General features: G+C 34.2%; 4 protein-coding genes across 6 annotated transcripts; 2 read left to right on the forward strand and 2 right to left on the reverse strand.

The window, feature by feature from the left end:
• Window positions 1-1,179: 1,179 nt before the first annotated feature.
• On the reverse strand, window positions 1,180-2,566 carry RpL37a (ribosomal protein L37a). The gene is made up of 3 exons (XM_085195460.1): window positions 2,429-2,566; window positions 2,124-2,259; window positions 1,180-1,357 (listed from the first exon to the last, which is right to left on the reverse strand). Exons 1-3 carry the CDS (start codon window positions 2,429-2,431, stop codon window positions 1,218-1,220), a joined length of 279 nt encoding a protein of 92 aa, XP_085051586.1. The 5' UTR covers window positions 2,432-2,566; the 3' UTR covers window positions 1,180-1,217.
• Window positions 2,567-3,004: 438 nt separating this feature from the next.
• Window positions 3,005-4,960, forward strand: LOC146532606 (GPN-loop GTPase 2). Of its 2 annotated transcripts, none has more exons than XM_085195457.1 (2): window positions 3,005-3,201; window positions 3,417-4,960. In XM_085195457.1, exon 2 carries the CDS (start codon window positions 3,887-3,889, stop codon window positions 4,784-4,786), a length of 900 nt encoding a protein of 299 aa, XP_085051583.1. In that variant the 5' UTR covers window positions 3,005-3,201; window positions 3,417-3,886; the 3' UTR covers window positions 4,787-4,960. The 2 variants fall into 2 exon arrangements, with proteins under 2 accessions (XP_085051583.1, XP_085051584.1); XM_085195458.1 differs by having other exon boundaries at window positions 3,729-4,960.
• On the forward strand, window positions 3,467-3,883 carry LOC146532607 (proteasome assembly chaperone 3). Its single transcript, XM_085196268.1, has one exon. The coding sequence runs from the start codon at window positions 3,467-3,469 to the stop codon at window positions 3,881-3,883; it is 417 nt and encodes a 138-aa protein (XP_085052394.1).
• Window positions 4,961-5,542: 582 nt separating the features above from the next.
• LOC146532608 (constitutive coactivator of PPAR-gamma-like protein 1 homolog) lies at window positions 5,543-18,446 on the reverse strand. 2 transcript variants are annotated; one of them, XM_085195454.1, is made up of 19 exons: window positions 18,288-18,446; window positions 17,820-18,034; window positions 17,442-17,620; window positions 17,210-17,323; window positions 16,892-17,038; window positions 16,649-16,810; window positions 16,144-16,339; window positions 15,932-16,041; window positions 15,460-15,651; window positions 14,430-14,712; window positions 13,829-13,988; window positions 13,355-13,480; window positions 12,443-12,554; window positions 11,747-11,971; window positions 10,823-11,047; window positions 9,003-9,175; window positions 8,790-8,878; window positions 8,570-8,703; window positions 5,543-8,475 (listed from the first exon to the last, which is right to left on the reverse strand). In XM_085195454.1, the coding sequence occupies exons 2-19, from the start codon at window positions 17,965-17,967 to the stop codon at window positions 8,407-8,409; spliced, it is 2,844 nt and encodes a 947-aa protein (XP_085051580.1). In that variant the 5' UTR covers window positions 17,968-18,034; window positions 18,288-18,446; the 3' UTR covers window positions 5,543-8,406. The 2 variants fall into 2 exon arrangements, with proteins under 2 accessions (XP_085051580.1, XP_085051581.1); XM_085195455.1 differs by lacking the exon at window positions 15,460-15,651.
• Window positions 18,447-18,798: the final 352 nt, after the last annotated feature.

Genomic DNA, 18,798 nt, shown 5'->3' on the forward strand with positions numbered 1-18,798 from the left:
TTTATTTCTAAAAGTAGTAATGAGAAATATTAGAAGCCTTTAATTGAATATAACATTAATTTTGCATAGCTTATGAATGTTAAATAACTGTTATATTTACAGATAATAGGGATCTTGAGGCCGGTTGTGTCCCAGGGGCATAAAGTGTGACTGTAAATGCGACAGGTTATGGGCTCGATTCCCACTCGAGGAAATGAAATCTATATATATAAAATCGAAAGGTCACTCACTCATCACGAAATCTCAGAAACTACATGTGCTAGGAATCCCAAATTTTGCATAGGAGTTACTTATAGGACGTAGGTGCTCGCTAAGACGGGAATTTGCAATATTGGACTTCTAAGGGGTTGTTTTTGGGGACGAAAGTTTGTATGAAATTTCGTTACTAGAAATGCTAGGAGTCTCAAATTTTGCATAGACTTCACTAGGACATAGTCATGGAGACAGAAAATAATAATAACATAGTTCACGCGGGTGTAACCGCGAGCGGGCCGCTAGTATTTAATATTTCCATTTTGTTCGCTCTGATGTTGAGGTGAAGCAAGCCTTTGAGTTCCGCCACCTAGCACGCAATGCCTCCAGAATTTGGTGGAAAATGGAGGGTCTTAACATTTGGCTTGCTCTGACTACCTATATAAACTTACTAAGGCAGCTCTGCAATTTGTAACTGAATTCTATAAAAGGTGGTATTGATTTATATTGTTGAATTAACCAGGAGCTTGAGTTGTGAAGGCTAGCCCCATAGCCTACACTTGTTGAAAGTTTCAGGCACTGCTCCAAGCTCAAGAGTAATTATACTAAGTAAAGTAATTGTGATTGCACTGTAAATTGACAAATTGATAGTATTAATCATGTAAAAATAGATTACATTACTTAGCAAGATTTGACATACAAGTGTGTGAGGAGGCTTGCATTGGAAGATAAGCTCATGTTTTAAAAATTGCATTGATGCAAGCCTTATCTAGGCTTCTCTGTTGACACTAAATTCAAAATGTTTCTACTAATGCCACATTTGATGTATGTTCTAGGAATTAATTGAAGTTCCAGACAGGCTGAGAACTTTTCACAAACTATAGGGAGACATCAATGTTCAATGTCCCTTCAATGAAACCCCAAAAAAATGACCAACTACCTAATACTACTACCCAATACTTATATAAACATAAATAATAAAAAATGTGTTTTTAAGTATTTTTTATTGACATTAGGCAATAAGTCTATGAGGATGCAACTGCTTTCTTAGGTGTAGGTTTGCCTTCCTTAAAACCGTTTCTGAATCGCCTTCTTACAATCTTGAGGTGACGCATGCGGCCAGTTCCAGTGGTCTTCCTACGCTTAGCCTTCACTGACCAGTGATCTATAAAAAAGACAAGCATGAGTCAATATCCTTAATTATGACATTATTCATATTTTTGTAATTAATATATATCTCTATTTTTCAATATTTTTTATATAAACATTTGGTTTCCTAGATATCTCACAGGACTATAGTTAAACTTAATTATAAAAAATAAGCAGTTTCAAACTTTTTCCAGGAGGCATTCAGAAGGCACTTAGTCTTAGATTTGTTGAGTGGTAAAACTCAATGCCACAATTTGTTTTGTCAGAGAGGGGAAAAAAATTATCATTGCCTCTAGTAGGATTTGAACCCACATAGTATACAGTTAGATATACCTAAATTTATATACTATATAATTCAATACAATTCTTTAATATGCTGTATGGTGATTACAAAAATGTTCTGATCTATTCTTTTTAACTTCCACACTTGAAATATAATAAGATTGTAATATATAAATGGCTCTAGAAACATGAGGAAACAAATTATCTACTATTATTATAACATAATAAATGAATAAAAAATGCTATAAGTCATAATATAGACATTTCATACATTAATTTAACGTTTCCACTACTATACTGAATATTTGAACTTGGTTTGCAATTGTATACAACTATAATATTGAATATTTGTTTAATTCATCTACTTATACAAATAAATATTCTTTATCAAACATATCTTCAATCGTTGTAGGTATTGCCAAAGGGACTAAATTGTGCATGTGTATTAAAAACAATGAACATAACCTCCTTTTGCATAATGAAACAACAAAGTTACTCACAAGATCGCAGCTTAGCTGCAGGGTATCCACATTGGGCACATTTAGATTTTTGAATGTGGTATGACGACCTTCCACATCTTCTACATAGTGTATGTGTCTTATTTCGGCGTTTACCGAAGCTTGATGTACCCTTCGTCTGAAATATTTATCAATAGGTTAAAGCACCTCACTAAATTTTCTGTAAATAAACTAAGTAAATAATTTAATGAATAATGATTATTAATATTACACAATTTTGATATTATAATATTAAAAGTTAAGGCTGATTATTTTAGATTTAAAATTAACATTTCAAATTACACTACCATTTTCACGAAATTTGACAATCAAAGGACGATGATAGAAATTTGTACAATGTTGCTACGTTTCTAGATTAGTGCTGCCAGTAATAAAAATGTCAAAATTACTTTACCGTAAAACGAAGTCAATAAAAATTTTTCTTACACATATTTCTTAACTTTCTGCTCTAGGGCTTATGCTATTATTCTTCTAATCCCGATAGCATTTATGGATGAATAAGGATTATAGTTTGTAAAATAAAACTAAAAAATAAAATCTTGAGTTTTACCTTATTCAATTATTTTATATTACTTATTAGCTCTTTCGTTTTTGCAACATTTTTATTGATACTACGCTCCTTTGGTTCATATCATTATATTGTATTTTATTCAAATTAGTAGTTCCTGAGATAAGCGTGTTCAAACAAACAAATTCGTGCCACAGCGAGAAAAACCCAAAAGCACTCGAAAAAAGCTTGGTATACAATAACGAACATAACCTGTTGTATTCTACATAAAATAGTTAAGTTATTTTCCGTGAAAAAAATATTTAAAAATATTTTGAGGTGTAAATGGTGCTATATTTAACTACCTACCTTTGGCAACACTGCTTCAGGCTTAAACTTTGTTTTCATTTCAACATTTGTCACGACCAAGTGTATATATGTATAATATATTATATACCTAAATTATTATTTGGGCTATAGCGCAGACTTCAGTGGCCCAATAATTTAAATTTCTTGAAAGACTACCTTATAACATATCTTTAAACTTTTGTAGCTATAAGCATTTGAACTAAGGTGCGTATTTTTATTGACTCTTTTGTATATAATGTGACAAGATATATTTTGAGAATTAGAAATATTAATTTAAAATAATGGGAAAATTATTGAGTAAATAACTTGATCGTGCAGTTATTATCGATTGAAATCACTTAATTAACGCGATATCTATATCCGCCTTGAATTTAGTAGTCAATAAAAACATAATAGGTGATGTCACCTTTATTTTGCAGAAAACAAATCCCAATTTAATTAAAATCCTCAAAACTTGTAAGTTTTTAAGATGGAGTTACTAGATGTTATGAAAAATTTAACAATTAAACATACTGAGAGTTCTAATGAACCAAAGTTATTTAGATCAGTAGCTGCCGATATTGATAATGTACCTACAGAAATTGTCATTGCTGATTATACTGACAAAACAATGTTAATTATTTCTCAATACCAAAAAATTGGCAGTATGATGACAATACAGCGGGATCAAATCCATAGCCCATTAGGTACAGATAATATTTATACAACAAAAGTTATTTTTGGTGCTACAGGCGAAGAACAACAAGTTGCTGCAAGATACCTGGCAGAAGCATTAAATATAACAAAATCACTCTGCATTTTTCTCAATTTAAAGTCTTATGATATAGAGACAGTAAAAGCTTGCAAGGATATTATTTTGGAACTTCAAGGAGAGCATACTGTTTAAAAAATGTCTGTACAAACAGTAAATAAATTTAAGACATCAACTAGATATTATGGTCAGCTAGTACTTGGTCCTCCTGGTGCGGGTAAAACAACATACTGCAACGAAATGACAAAGTTATTAAGAAAAAATGGAAGAAAAGTCATACTTATAAACATGGACCCCGCAAACGATTGTGTTTCTTACAAACCTGATGTAGACATAAGAGATTTCATTGTTTTAGAAAATGTTATGGATAAATATAATTTAGGACCAAATGGAGCTTTAGTATATTGTATGGAATATTTAGAAAAAAATGTTGATTGGTTGTTAGACCAAATCCAAGGTGAACATTCTACAAACTTTATTTTTGACCTTCCTGGTCAAGTTGAACTATATAGTCATCATGAGATATTGAGTAACATATTTACAAAGCTGACCGTTGATGGGAACTTACAACTGTGTGCAGTGCATTTAATTGATTCTCATCATTGCTCAGATGCAGGAAAGTTCATAGCAGCTTTAATTTTATCTTTAAATGCTATGCTCAAAATTGGCCTACCTCATGTAAATCTGCTAACCAAAGTTGATTTACTTAAGCAACATGCTGATAAACTTCAATTCGGCATTGATTTCTACACTGAAGTTCTAGACTTGAATTATTTGCTTGATAATTTAAATAATGATAGATTTACACAAAAGTATACAAAGCTTAATAAAGCTTTAATATCTATTATTGAGGATTACAGCTTAGTTAGTTTTCAACTTGTTGAAATGTTCAAAGAGCAAAGTCTTGTAAATGTGAGAAATCTAGTAGATAAAGCTACTGGATATGTTTTTAAATCTGAAGAAGGAAGACATATTAATAGTATGTTAGCTTGTGCTATGGGTGTTAATGATAAATTAAATTTAAATGAATTTGAATGAATAACATAAATAAATTTTAATTTTGAATATCTTTAAAAAGTAAAGTTTTGATCATATTGAGTTAGGTTTCCCAGTCCTCATTGATTACTATGTACTGACTGAGTGGCAACAGCTTAATGATATAATTATATGTTATGTATTTTTTGTAAGACAAATAAATTAATAGTAAGATTATTTAATTTTGTTCCTTATTTTTGGCTACATTATCAGTAGTATGCATAGTAGGGTAAAAAACATTTAATATAACCTTGTGTTCTTAATATTTCTATTATGAATTTAATTTAGACCTGTACTCTTAAGTCCTTTAAAATTATTTTAAGTCATATACTCACTACATATATCACTAGCATGGGTGAGGTCCGTGTCCTCAGATTTTACTAACAAAAATTAGCCCTAAAAAATAAAAAATAAACCTGATCTGAAATCAGTATTTGTTAACTGGTTCGAAATTGAAACCTTCCTAATAAAAATAGAATAGGCAACACAAAACGTTATATCCTACCAGTATTTATTTATTTTCAGATGTCCAAGAGTAATCAAGCTTTATACATAAAGCTTTTAGAAATGGAAAACAAACTTGATATGTTATTAAGTCAAGAAACCACTAAGCCTATTCAAGTTCAGCTTTTGCATCAATATAATGACATTAAAGATGCAACTCAAGTCATTATTAACCACATAGCAAATATTGAAGGTACTTCCGTCTCTGAAATTCATAAGCGGCTAAAACTAAAAGATTGAAATAAAACAATCATAAATAATGGAACGTTTTATTTGAAGACAAATACAACTCTTTACAATTTATTATCAACCAATATTTTTTTGTGTTCATGAACTAAAATAGTATTTGAACATTTTCAGTATTTCTTATTATTTATTAGCAGTTTTATGTATTTAAGTTATAAGTGTTTTCAAAAAAGCCACATTCCATGTTGCTACTTCAATTACGAAAAGTGTTATGTATTACATGACAAATATTTTCTAATATAGTTATTATACGTTGACAATATTAAGAGACCATTGTCAGCAAACAAGTTATAAAATGGAGTAAAGGTATTATTACACTGTTGAATATTCTAAAACTATAGTGAATAATGTTTTTAAGAGAAAAAAAAGTCTACTTCCTTCTCGGACTCATCTAAAATTACATTTTAAAATATGTAAAGTATACATTTAAGCAGCAAAGTACAGTATTACAGTAACGTAAAAGGCATTTCATATTAAACATCAAGAACAGTAAATTTAAATAGTGCCCTTTAGCTAAAACCCGCCATTATAAATCTCGACCACCCTCGAAATAACCAAACCACTATCATGCTTTTACTGTAAGTTATACATAATTCTTAATAAAATGAAAATACATTGAAGTTAAAATTCTAACGCTACACATTGTGTTTATTCAATAAGCAAGCAATAATATATGTTGTAATAATATATAGCGTCGCGCGCGTCATTTGGCGGCGTCGCCGTTACTTTCGAAGTCAGATGCCTGATGCATTACGTTAGTCACGTGTGATCACGACTCGTATTTAAATCAATGAATATGTTAGTGTGGCAACACATTTGTCTGTTTCGGCCAGGGTACAAGCAAATTGTAAAGTCTTCATTAAGTTCCATTCTCTACTGTCTCTGGTGTCGACTGTTCCTTATTCAAATGGAATGTAACACGAGCTGACAGTTCGACAGTTACTCACCAATCGAATACACCAAGACTATATCTCCAATGTTTAGTTAGTCATTCCAGCTTAATTTAAGTATAACAATATAACAAATTTACAAAAATACATATAAAGTGAAGAACATTCGCCGTCTTGAGATTCCTAAAATGCATATAAATATATCACTAATGAATCTACGATATTCTATCGAAATAATACCCTATAGGATGTGGAAAACTCAACACGCGAACGTTCGTCCAGTTTTATTAAACGTCTATCGTTAGACTTAAATCTATGAGTTTCAGACTCGTTTCAGGCAGTCCAATGGACTAAATTTCAAAGCACCACCATCATTCAATAAATGCAATTTCTACGCTAATCTTATCACGCTTTTCTACCCCTAAGGTATAAAATATCCGACGTATCACGTTCTTACCAAAATAGTACAATAATTAAAACACATTCAAAAGTTCTTATACGATTTAACAATTATTTACCTCTGTCTGCTGGCGATACGCAGCTGCTGAATATTATGCTTGCAAACCCGTTTGCCACTTATTACTATAGAAATTACACTCGCCAGCAGAACAGCGGGACCTTTGTATGCCGGATACTATGGAACACTCCAGAATATTCAATCAATAAAGCCTAAATATACAACGAGAAACCCTCAAAACAAGTCTGAATACGATTGGTTTGACCTACGTAATCTAGGAAGCGCGTCGCAAACGTTCGACAGGTATTACTTCGAAAACATAAAAAGGATGTTTCGCTCGTAACGAAAACGTGATTACATAGACCAAACCAGACTTAGATATAAAACAATAATTTGGTAAATTGTAAATATACTATGTGTAAATAAATAATGCTGACTCAGTTACCACAATATGCTAAACTAAACATATTCCTCATTAAGTCAACTCACTGTTATAAAACACGACTTAACAATCAACATGTTAATTTTAAAATATATATTTTCTAAATTATCACTCGTCAGATAGATGTTACGTGTCATTTTTTTTACAATAAAGTTTATGCACTACACAAAGTAGCGTTTGAAATCGGCTCTGGATGTTTTGCTACTTGCTTCGAGATGGGGGAAGTTATTTTAATATATACTTTTTTTGGTTTTACGCTCCATCTCGCCAATCGCATATAGCAGTAGGTAGGCAGAGGAAACCCAGCGTAGAAACACTATGTCCCCAACGCACCGTCCAATTTTCGAGACATTGCGTGTTGAGTAGCGTACTTTAAGGCGGTACTTTGTCTCGTTACCACAGCGAGGAAAAGAAAATAATCCATTCTCCCGATTGGGAATCGAATCCACAACCGCCGCCTTCACAGCCAGTGGCTGTGCCGCTGCTCCACGACGGCCTTCATTTTGGGTATTTTGATATATATATATATAATATATATTCTTGGAAGCACATCACAAAATATTCAGAGGGACTTTCGTCTCATTAGGGGTGAAGCGTGACGCCTCATGTTTGTAACCTCGTCTCCATTGTAAATGAGCACATGTGTGCCAATTTAATAAATACAAAATCAGTCTCTCTTTGGGAAGTCTCTTAGATGTCGAGGCACGTACACGCCGCTATCATTATAAGTATTGCTTCCTTATTACACAAGTACACTCAACGCACAAAACCGAACCTGTGACCTCATGACAGATACGTGCTAAAATTATTAACATTTTAGATCTAGTATGTCTTCTTTCTGGATTAGTTTAGATCATTCACTAAATATACTGTATTATATAAAATACGTGAACGAATTTTATGTACTTGTTGACAATTAAAAAATGTTAAAAATCTTTTAAAACAATCATTAAAGTTTGTGTAACAGCTTTCCTCATAAGCATTAAAAGTAACAAACTACTATTAAATAAAACAAACAAACTTAAAATAACTACAAATTACGAACGTAAACTATATAAAAATTTACCTTTGGGATAAAAACAATTTAGTTAGTGACGGGGGCATCGCCTTGGCCGAAGTGTTCTCGATCAGAACTATGACTAAATCCCGCCACCTAGAAACACATATATACAATACAAATGAACGTTTCCGGACGAGGAAAGCTGTATCGTACGACAATAGTATGTCTGTATCTATTCTGCGGTCACCTTGGTCTTATCTAGTGGTCCGTTTGCTTCCAAACTCTGAGTTACATCAGTCTTCGGAGTGGTGCTCTTTTTTTTACCTTTTCCTAAATTCTTCTTAATGTTTTTTCCAGTCTTTGTTTTCTGAGGTTGAGTCCCTGTAAAATTAAATGTATTCTTATATGATGGCATTTTCTTCTCGCGTCTTTATGTTTATAGGTACTAAGGTTCTCTCAAAAGGTACCTTCACCGTCATTTTCGGGCTGAGAGCTATCTTCTGGTGCACTGCCGTCATCGGCGGGCGGACTCATATCATCCGGCCTAACGGTTTTCCTGGAAGAATAGAATTGGCTAAGAATTTCTCTTGCGCGATCACAATATAATAATTTTATATTGCATTAAATTATTATGAATTAAAATAATATCTCTTCATTTACTTAAGGCACAATCCCCTTACCCGTTAATACTAAGCGTGGCGGGCTTGGCGGGGTCGTGCCTGGGTCGGCGCCCGCGCGATGCGCCCCGCACGACTGGCACGGCGCCACGCCCACGCCCTCGGCCTCGTCCGCCGCGCCACCCGCGCCCACCGTAAGCGTTGCGCGGCGTCGGCGTGTAGCCCACGTAGCTCACCTAATTGCATATATGTGTTTGTTTCAAATTATAAATAATCTTTATTCTAATCGATTATTGTTGCAAGCACGTTTGAATATTTTATCAAATGAACAACGCTGCGTGTTACGAAATTAATATTTTTTAAATGGAAGTTTAGACAGTTAGGTTCCATTCTGCAACCAATGAAAAGTTTCCATGGAATGTTATAAAATTTCTCTTTTGCAAAAATGTTTGTTTGTGTGTATTGGTCATAAAACTATTATTATTATATATTTTTAGTACTGTTCATTAAAATATAGTAGTGGAGAAAATGTTACTGTTTTGGAATGATTATTTAGGGAATATACAAATTGTTATTTACTAACTATTAAGAAAGTGCTCCTGCTTGAAGGAGAAGAGAGGAGGAATCTTGAGCCCAAATGTAAAGAGTTGAGATCTTTTTCAATTTTATAATATCAAAAATCAGCTTAATTGACAATCTGGAAGCGGAGACAAATGAGAAGAATAGTTTTTGATCCTTAATAATAATAAAATAATCAATTACAATACTATGAAAATAAAATATTTATTAATTTTAATTAAGTCTAAATAGTATAAATAAAGAAAATATCAATTAATTACTGAAAAAACAAAAAGAAATCTATTTGAATTTATTAAAATCAATCAAAAATTTTAAATTACAGATGTGACAGCTGATTGACATTGACACCTTGTCGAATGATGTTTGCATTTTTTGCAATAATCACCTATTTTATAGAGGTTGATTGTGCGGTGAATTTAATCTCATTGTTACCAAATAAACTAATAACTCAGCCCTCAGATTGCCAAAACTAACAGAATTTTCAGGGAGGGAATGATGTAACTGAATCTATTAAATCATACCATTTTTTCTCTTTACATTCCGGACCCAAGAACGTATGCCATCGTTTCATTCTCCTTTAGAAATAGGAGTTTAAGACAATGTGAGAATATAAATAATTTGCTAAATATATAAAATTTCTCTAAAACGAAATGCTAAGAGAATTCTGAAAATTTGTTACATATGAAAAATAAATTATTGGCTTTTTGATAGGAAATAGTGAAAATGCGAATAAAAATTTACATATTCTTCAACATAAAAAAGAACTTGAAGTGAAATTTAAAATTCTGAGTCTTGAAAAATCTAGTCAGTACATGACTCCTGTTTGGCCCAAATAGTGTAACCGAACACCGTGGCATAACCTTCGTTCCCGGCGCTACTATTATAAGGCAGTGCACACTCGGACCGCGGACCGGTAGAATTCATTAGCGTATTATCATATAGCAAGCAATAAAGCAACTTTTATTTAAAATATTATCTTTTATTATCGAGCTGCTAATCTCCAGCTAAATAGTGTAGGCCACGTCCCCTACAACTCCTGACACCTCAAGGTTCAGATTTTGTATTTTCAATCAATTCATAGATGGACATTAGTGATAACAATATCATTCAAAACAAGGCTTTTTTTATTGTATTTACATGTATAATAAACTACACGCGTAACTGTACGACAAAGCTCCCACAAGCAGAGCATCGATTAAAAGGAATGTATTCTGACGGTATACTATATCTGGAGTCCCTGGATATCTTTGTTAATGACATCGCCACTACTCTGAGTGGCAAAGAATTAAGACAATATATGTTACCTGCGGATAGCGGGGCGCGCGGGGGTGCGGGTGCGGGTAGGAGCCGCCGCCCCACTGGCCCACCACCACGCCTGCGATCTCAAGGCGCGCGCCGCGCCCGCGCCCGCGCCACGCCAGCGGCTCGCCTACCACGCCCACCACGCCGCCCATGCTGCCCAGCGGCAGAGGCGGCATCGCGAACTCCACCTCCAGGCCTTCTAGTATTGCTTTGCGCATGCGCTCCACCTAATGTTTATCATAAAAAATATATTAAAACTTCTAACAATTTCTATTTGAGACACCTAGAATTTGTAGATAAAATACCGTAGATATCGTCGCAGGGACACTACACACGACGGTTGTCGGTTCGATCCTCACTTGGAGGAATCAATTATTATTTATAAATATTTTCATTTCTTCGCTCTAGCACTAAGGCAAAAGCCCGGCGTTGAGTTCCGCCACCTAATACCCTATGCCTCGAAAAAATAGTCAAAACGTGGGCAATGTAGTGTCTTAATAGTTTTTTAACAAACACGCACCTGCCGTAACGCAAATTTATCGCAAAAATTGTATTTTTAAAAAATTTAGTTTAAAGATTTGGAAGACAAAAAGTGTTGCGATGTTTATAATTATGTATTTATATGCACCTAAAATCGGCATATATGCATAGAACTGCAAAATCTTACACAGAACAATTAATCTTCACCATCATCTTTACACAACACATCTTTACTAAAAATATATACTGTACTAAATATAAATCTATATGAAAAAAATATTTAAATGTACCATTTAAGGTAGCTAAGATAATAAAGCTATCATAAAACGAGCTAGCTAGCTTCAGTTCCTAAAATAAGAAAATTGATTTTAAAAGCACATCAAACTTTTAAAATGTCCTTAGGCTACTGTAATATGATGTCATATAGTCCCTGTTAGTTTGTTTACCTTGACGACGGTGTCGAGGTTGTTATCGCAGAGCTGCGCGAGGTGCTTGCAGTGCGCGGCGCGGTGCAGGTTGCGCTGCAGCAGCTTGCCGTCGAAGTAGAGCCAGGGCGCCGCCACGAGCCAGGGCACGGGTGCGCCGCATGCGTCGTTGGCCACGAGCGCCGCCTCCGCGCCCGCCATCACCAGCGCGCCCAGCTGCACGCCGCGCGAGCTCATGCCCTGCACCTGCGAAAACCGTTGCGATTGATAAACTTATTTATGTTGAAAGGATCTCTTTTTTTTTTAGCTTTATGCTTTATTACTCATGTAGTGTTTTAGCACAGAGAAGAATACCCTGTTTCTATGTTCTGACCAAATTCAAGTCTTAGCAGAGCAGTAAACTGAAAATTTTATTCCTCCGATTGGGGATAAGACTCGAATTTATAACCGATCGCTGTCCCACTGTGCCACTATGGTCTTATTTTAACATTCAACAAACAAATTCCTTGTATTTCAGCATTGGCTTACACAGTTTTCTGCAAAAGTAAAACTTATGTCTATTATTAGTTTTGTTCCCGCTCACTAAAGTAAAACATTTCATATTTTTTTAAACTCGCCCTGGTAATGTGCGTGGATTGGATGAGTTCTTCATAGTCCCTCTCCAAACCCTGTTATACGTGGGATACAACGTAAAACTAAAATAAAAATAAAACTCACTGTCATCTCTTGCAAGTGAAGGGCATTCATGAGATCATTTGAGAAAGCTGTAGCTAAGAATGCATCTAACTCTTGTCGCCTCAATATTTGGATTTGAGAAGTCATGATGAACCTAAAATAAATTAAAAAAATACTTATTTTCAAGAATGTCATTAAAAACAATAACATTTCATAAAAATGTATAGATTTTATCAACGGGGCAAGGTGCCTACAGACAACAAGTTGGCACCAAAATTAAAATTGCAAATAACTGATTTTTAAATTAAATTAATTTGTAGTAAATAATAATAAATATTATTAATATTTACTAAAAAAAAAGTTTTTACAAGTTACATTATGCATCCATACCTATATTATAAATTCGAAAGTAATTCCGTCTGTCTGTCTGTCCTTTACGCAATCAGGGCCAAACCGCTAATTTAATTGTGATAAAATACTCATATAGAGATACTTGAGGGTCTCGGGATGAACATAGGATACTTTTTTTCTCATATTTGTAATATTTTCGATGTATACCAATATATTAAAATACTTATTAATTTGACATGCAATTTATTCCGCCATGTTAATAACAACCGTCGTTGCTAAGCAACGATTTGCAAAGTTTGTTGTTAGAAAACGTCACCCAAAACGAGCTTGCTTAACGCATCTCTCTATTGAAAACTGAAAATTATTTCATAAATATATTTAATATATATTCGTATAGTTCAAGCGGGCGTAGCCGCGTTCGGGTCCACTAGTATTACATATTTTCAAAAATTTATAAACTAAAATTAAAATAGTAGAGCTAATTTTTTATTTTATTTTTAAAAGTTTTTTTTCTGACCCTACTTTTATAATCACTTACATAGATGCAAAGCTTAAGATTCACGAACTGTCCACCCATAACGTTCATTATTTACATTAACTCACCTTAAAACAGTTGCTAAGATGAGCAAATGTTGTGGCACATAGGATGTGTTCAACATAAGTGGAGTATCCGACCGCATACACGAGAGAAACGCGCGCATCCGACGACATTTATCATCTTGTGCAGTTCTACAAGAAAAACACATTTTATTTTATATTTTTAGTTTTAACTGAAATTATGTCCTTGTTCAAGCCAGTCGTGGCGCAAAAACATAAGCGTGTGATTGTAAGGGACAAGATTGTAGGTTATAAATATATAATATTATCATTTCTTCAATCTGGTGTCGAGGCAAAGCGCGGCGTTTAGTTTCACCACTCAACATGCAATATCTCCAGAATCCGGCGGAAAGTAGGGAATAGTGTCTTAATTAACACTCCCATAATTCACTCTTCTAAGTGAGTTGGAAGCCGCTTGTGCCGCAGTATTACGACGGCCACTTACAGATGATCGATTTTTAATCAATATTACAAACTCACCCAAACCAAAGTCTCTGCACAGTGGGCACAGGCCAGTCTAATATAACGCCAGGAACTATCTCGGGACTTTTGCCGGGATTAACGCGGGAATATATCCACTCTGCCACTTGCACTGTACATGGACGATCCATACTTGTTGAAGCACCAGCTGTGCCCTCATCTAAAAAAATACACAAATGTATGCATTTCCAGCTTTTTTGTGGGGAAATGTGTGTTATACTTTTTATGACATGTCTTCAGTTTCTAGATCTTTTCAAACACTATGTGTGTAATGTGTGTAAGGTGGTATTTTGAAACTCTTTCTTTAAATTATATCAGTTTTTTTTATTTGCAAATGTTGCTTCTTTTTCAAAATTTATAAAACAAAAATATTAACATAGATATAACATTTATATGTTTAATTAAAACATTGACTTCACATACAAATTAAATGTTGACTTAGTAGCTTATTATTTCTCAGTGCTCCAAAGGGATTGTAGATCAATATTTGATAATAATTTCAGTTTGATACCTCCACGCAATAGTGAGACAGATGGTCTTGACCAACAAAGTGATCCTATAGGAGTTATGTTTTGTCTCATATTAAATAAAGAAAGTTTACCTTTAGCTTTCTGTGCCATGAAGCGATGATGATGCATATTATACAATATAGCATAAACATTCTGACGTATAGGTCTAAAGAAGTGATGTATGGAGGGTATTTCTCGATGGTTGTCATCCTCCATGAGGACCGGGAGAGTGATCTGTCGGTGTGTTAGAATGGATAGCATTTGTGGGTGCATGAGCCCTCGCGTGTGCCGCTCAGCGCATGTACGGAGCACCTCGGCGGGTGCCGGAGGGCAGTTGTCGTCGCTCTGCGATTGCTTACTCACACTTGCTGTTACCTGCAAATAAAAATTGTGAAAAACGTGTTTTTGTTAACTTCATGCTGTATCCCGCATGAAGTAGGCTATTGAGAAGGAGCTTAGTATTAAAACACTCCACTTTCCGCCGAATCCTGGAGGCATTGTGTGTTGAATGGCGGAATTCAACGCCACGCTTTGTCTCGGCACTAGTGCAACCACCTGTCGCGTTTAGTCATACACTTGTGCTTCTGGTCCACGACGGCGTCAGTCTATATTATTTGTCGACATTATAGCTGTCTATAAGGTATCAGTTGGCTTTACATGTTAGCGCAGTTAGCGTTGGTACTATATCAATATACTTCAATATTGCAATTTTAACTTTAAGTATTTATACAAAAAATATATTATAATTTTTAAAGATTTTTCAACATTACATTTTGACGACTTGTTGTTTATTGTTGTTGTGTTATGAAATATTATATGTTGCAAAAATAAGTACAACATAAATATTAAAGACACTTAAATGCGAAAAGAAAAAACAAAAAAAAAAGGTGGAACGCGCAGACCTATGAGCATCAGATATCAAGTTTTGTCCTGCTTAGCATTATCATCATATTTCAATATTGCCATTTTCTGTGTTACTTATATTAAAACAATAAAAAGAAAACGATCAACATCATATCAATTAACAACCTATCGCTTATTGTGTTCTGAAATATTACATATTGCAAAAACAAGTAAAACATATAAATAAAAAAAAACTAAAAAGCAAGGTCGCGTACAGACCTCTCTGATCATCGGTTTCTCAGTTTTGTCCTGGGGCGATTTGCCGGAGGGCGCGAGGGGCGCGGAGGGGGGCGCGTCGTCCAATGCGAGTGCGGCGACCGCGTGGCTCACGTCGACGCCCTCCTCCATACTAAAGTCCGCGTTAATCGACGCGTTCGCCGTTGCCAATTTGTAATCTTCCAAGCCTTTTCGCTGCAAGTCATTGTTACCAATCTTTCACTACTCCCAAGTGCTCACTCACGTCCGTTAACAAAATTAAAATCAATCAAACAAATCAAACTAAGTAAATCATAAATGACAAACCATATCATAATAATAATAATGAAATGAAAACAAACTTTAAACCCGGCACATGGAGTCATTTTTGAAACATGCAATTCGATTGCCAATGAATACCAATGTGTGTTGATGTAAAAGGCGTGGATGACCTTAGCGATAGTTTTTGATTTAAATAATAAATCAAATGTATAACCTCATGCTCGGAGGATTCGGTAGCAAGCTTCGATGTGTCGAGGTCGGTCGATGTAGACTGCGGACTCACTTCTGGCTTCTGATTCTTTTTGTTACTTTTCGGGCGGCGACCTTAAATATAATAACGAAACAAGAGTAATAATTTTGCCCTTTGGTTGTATAATTTGATGTACACTCATAACATTTTAATGAGAAGAGAATTTAAGAACGTACCAGATGCAGTTCTATATTTAAGAAAGCCATCTTTAGTACCATTAAGATAATATTGCACAGCTTGTTTTAATTTAGCAGCACGGAGATCATTAAGATCACCAAATATTTCAATACATGCTGCATCTACATCTGATGAAGGCAAATCGCGAACAAACTGACCAACTGTTTTAATGAGGGTTTCTGGTGGTATTTGTTGCTGTAAAGAAAATAAATATTTAGTAATATATAGATCTATTGTTATTTAATATAAACTTAACAATACTAGAACTTAGAACTAGTGAGCATGGTAGGTTGAGGAGAGAGGATGAAGCGAAAGAGATATGCAGTGATCATATCTCTCTCATTACCACTCAAGGGATGAAACATGAAGCTAAGTAGGAAAGTGTGATAATATGTTGATAGTCATTCCTCCGCCTATATACCGCAGTTGTTTTAAAGAAAAATAAAAAACTACACACTTCGGAAAGACAAACCATCACACTATAATTTGTAATTCTGTATTTACCTTTTTCTGTGCAATTCCTAAACGCTTATAAAAATCTGTAAGACTTGTCTCTGATAAAATTACTCCACCGAGGAGAGCAGCTAATAGACATAGTCTATCTTGAGGCACATCTAGTAACTTAGGCAGTTCATGAACCATGTATTCTTTGGTTTCCAATGAGGACTAAAACAAAGTAAAATTAACATTAATAAAAAAAGGTAAATGAAATATACATAATGTAAAAAATAATATTTTATTACTTACTCTATAGGTCAGTTTTAGTTGTGATGAACTAAAATATCTAGGTGGCTGGAATACTAAGTATTCTCCAGAACAGCCTACCAGACCAGCATATGTTTTCTCACGACACAAGCCAACCACTTCTTGACAGTGATCATCTGATGACACCATCTGTAGTGGTAAGAATATTTATTATATAAATAAGTATACAAATACTCTGTATATAATGTGTTATAACATGATAATTCTGAAATAACTAAATATAATGGTTAACTTTAGATTAAAAATATTAATGTATCAATTTAATATGAAGTAAAACTGTTTAAAAGGTACATTACATACAATAGGAATGTTAAGATAGCGAAGAGCTGTTCTAAGGCATGAGTGTAGTCCTGTTGGTGGAACCCACCATACTTTTGGTGGTGGTGTCCCTTTAGTAACAATATGTCGTAATACCTAAAAAACGATAAATTACCATATTAATTACATCTGAATACAAGATGAGTTTCAAAATAAAGATATTTATATCGCAATAAAGTAAATTTTTTGTTATTGTAATTGTCAATGTACTTACAGAATTAACTCTTTGTCTATAAGTAGCTTGTGTTTGAATCCAATGCTGAGGTAAGGCCGGGGGTGTTGGATGGGCACCATTGAAACAAACACATAGTGCTACTTGATGTTCAGCTAAAGCTTGAGCCAGTGTAGTTAAAAATTGAACACAACGGGCCCATTGCCCCCCACATGCCCAATCTAACAAACAAAAACAAAATACATATTAGAAGACAATTTTTAGCTTAAAAGACGTAAAAATTTATAACAGTTGGCAATTTTTATTTTCATATCCAATCTACCTACATATTACTTTTCTAACAAGACCATAGTAAAATTGCTAAAAAAGATCATAAGTTTACTCAATGCGAAGACTACATTAAATATACAAACAAGTTACCTGAAAAATATCCTCCGTAAAGACGGTCTAAGCATCCCTCAGCATCTAAAACTAATCGAAAGCCACCAGGGTGAGTTCTAGCAATACGAAACAAATCGACACCTACACCTTCGTTTTCTAAAAATATTTGTAGATCTTGAATGCCCATGGTTGTCGACAACTACAATCCTCTGAAACTCCGATCGAACACGTTCGTCGCGACTAATTAAAAGGGCCTGCAAAATACGAATTCATAGGTAATCATTTAAACTTATTATTGTAATATGTAAAGTTTTCAGCTCATTTTTAAGCTAATACATTTCACAACGACAGAAATTTCAACAAAAACCATGAGAAAAACTAAAAGCATAACCGGCACGTTCTTGAGCTTAATTTTTGTTCTATTTCAAACGAGACATAACACCTTATCCGAATAATTATACATAAATATATCAAATTTAAAAACGCATTAGTAAATAAGGTACAAACCTTATTTCAAAAAACCATGCCAAAAGAGAATTACGGCAGCCAAGAGTTGGAAGCGGAAGCCATTTGTAATTTTGTAATTTTCTAATCCTTCCTTGCTCAATGTTCAGTTCTACAGATAATACCATATATTTAGCGCGTACATAGATAACTCTAAGTGCACTGTCAAAAATGTAAATGTGTAGCCTGTAGACACATTTTGAGAACAAGATCCAATATTAGGAATTAAATTCAGGTACGACCACCATAAAGTTATCAGTTACGATGATATGCTAAAATCTAAATTTACGATATTTTATGGAGAAAAAGATAAAACAATAAAAACAGAACATAAAAGAGAAATTTATCTATATATAAAAGGACATGTTCCCACTGACTGAGGGAAGACGTACGCACAGCCGTAGCAGCTGATGGTAGAAACGTGAAATTTGGACAGATTTCGTAATCTGGACACCTATTAAGAAACGGTTTTGAATAATTTTAACCCTGAAGGGATGAAAAAGGTGTTGAATGT

This window comes from Heliconius melpomene, chromosome 13 (genome assembly GCF_056956725.1).
Source record: "Heliconius melpomene rosina isolate 202511_hmr_F chromosome 13, ASM5695672v1, whole genome shotgun sequence".
NCBI classification, from domain to species: Eukaryota; Metazoa; Arthropoda; class Insecta; order Lepidoptera; family Nymphalidae; genus Heliconius; species Heliconius melpomene.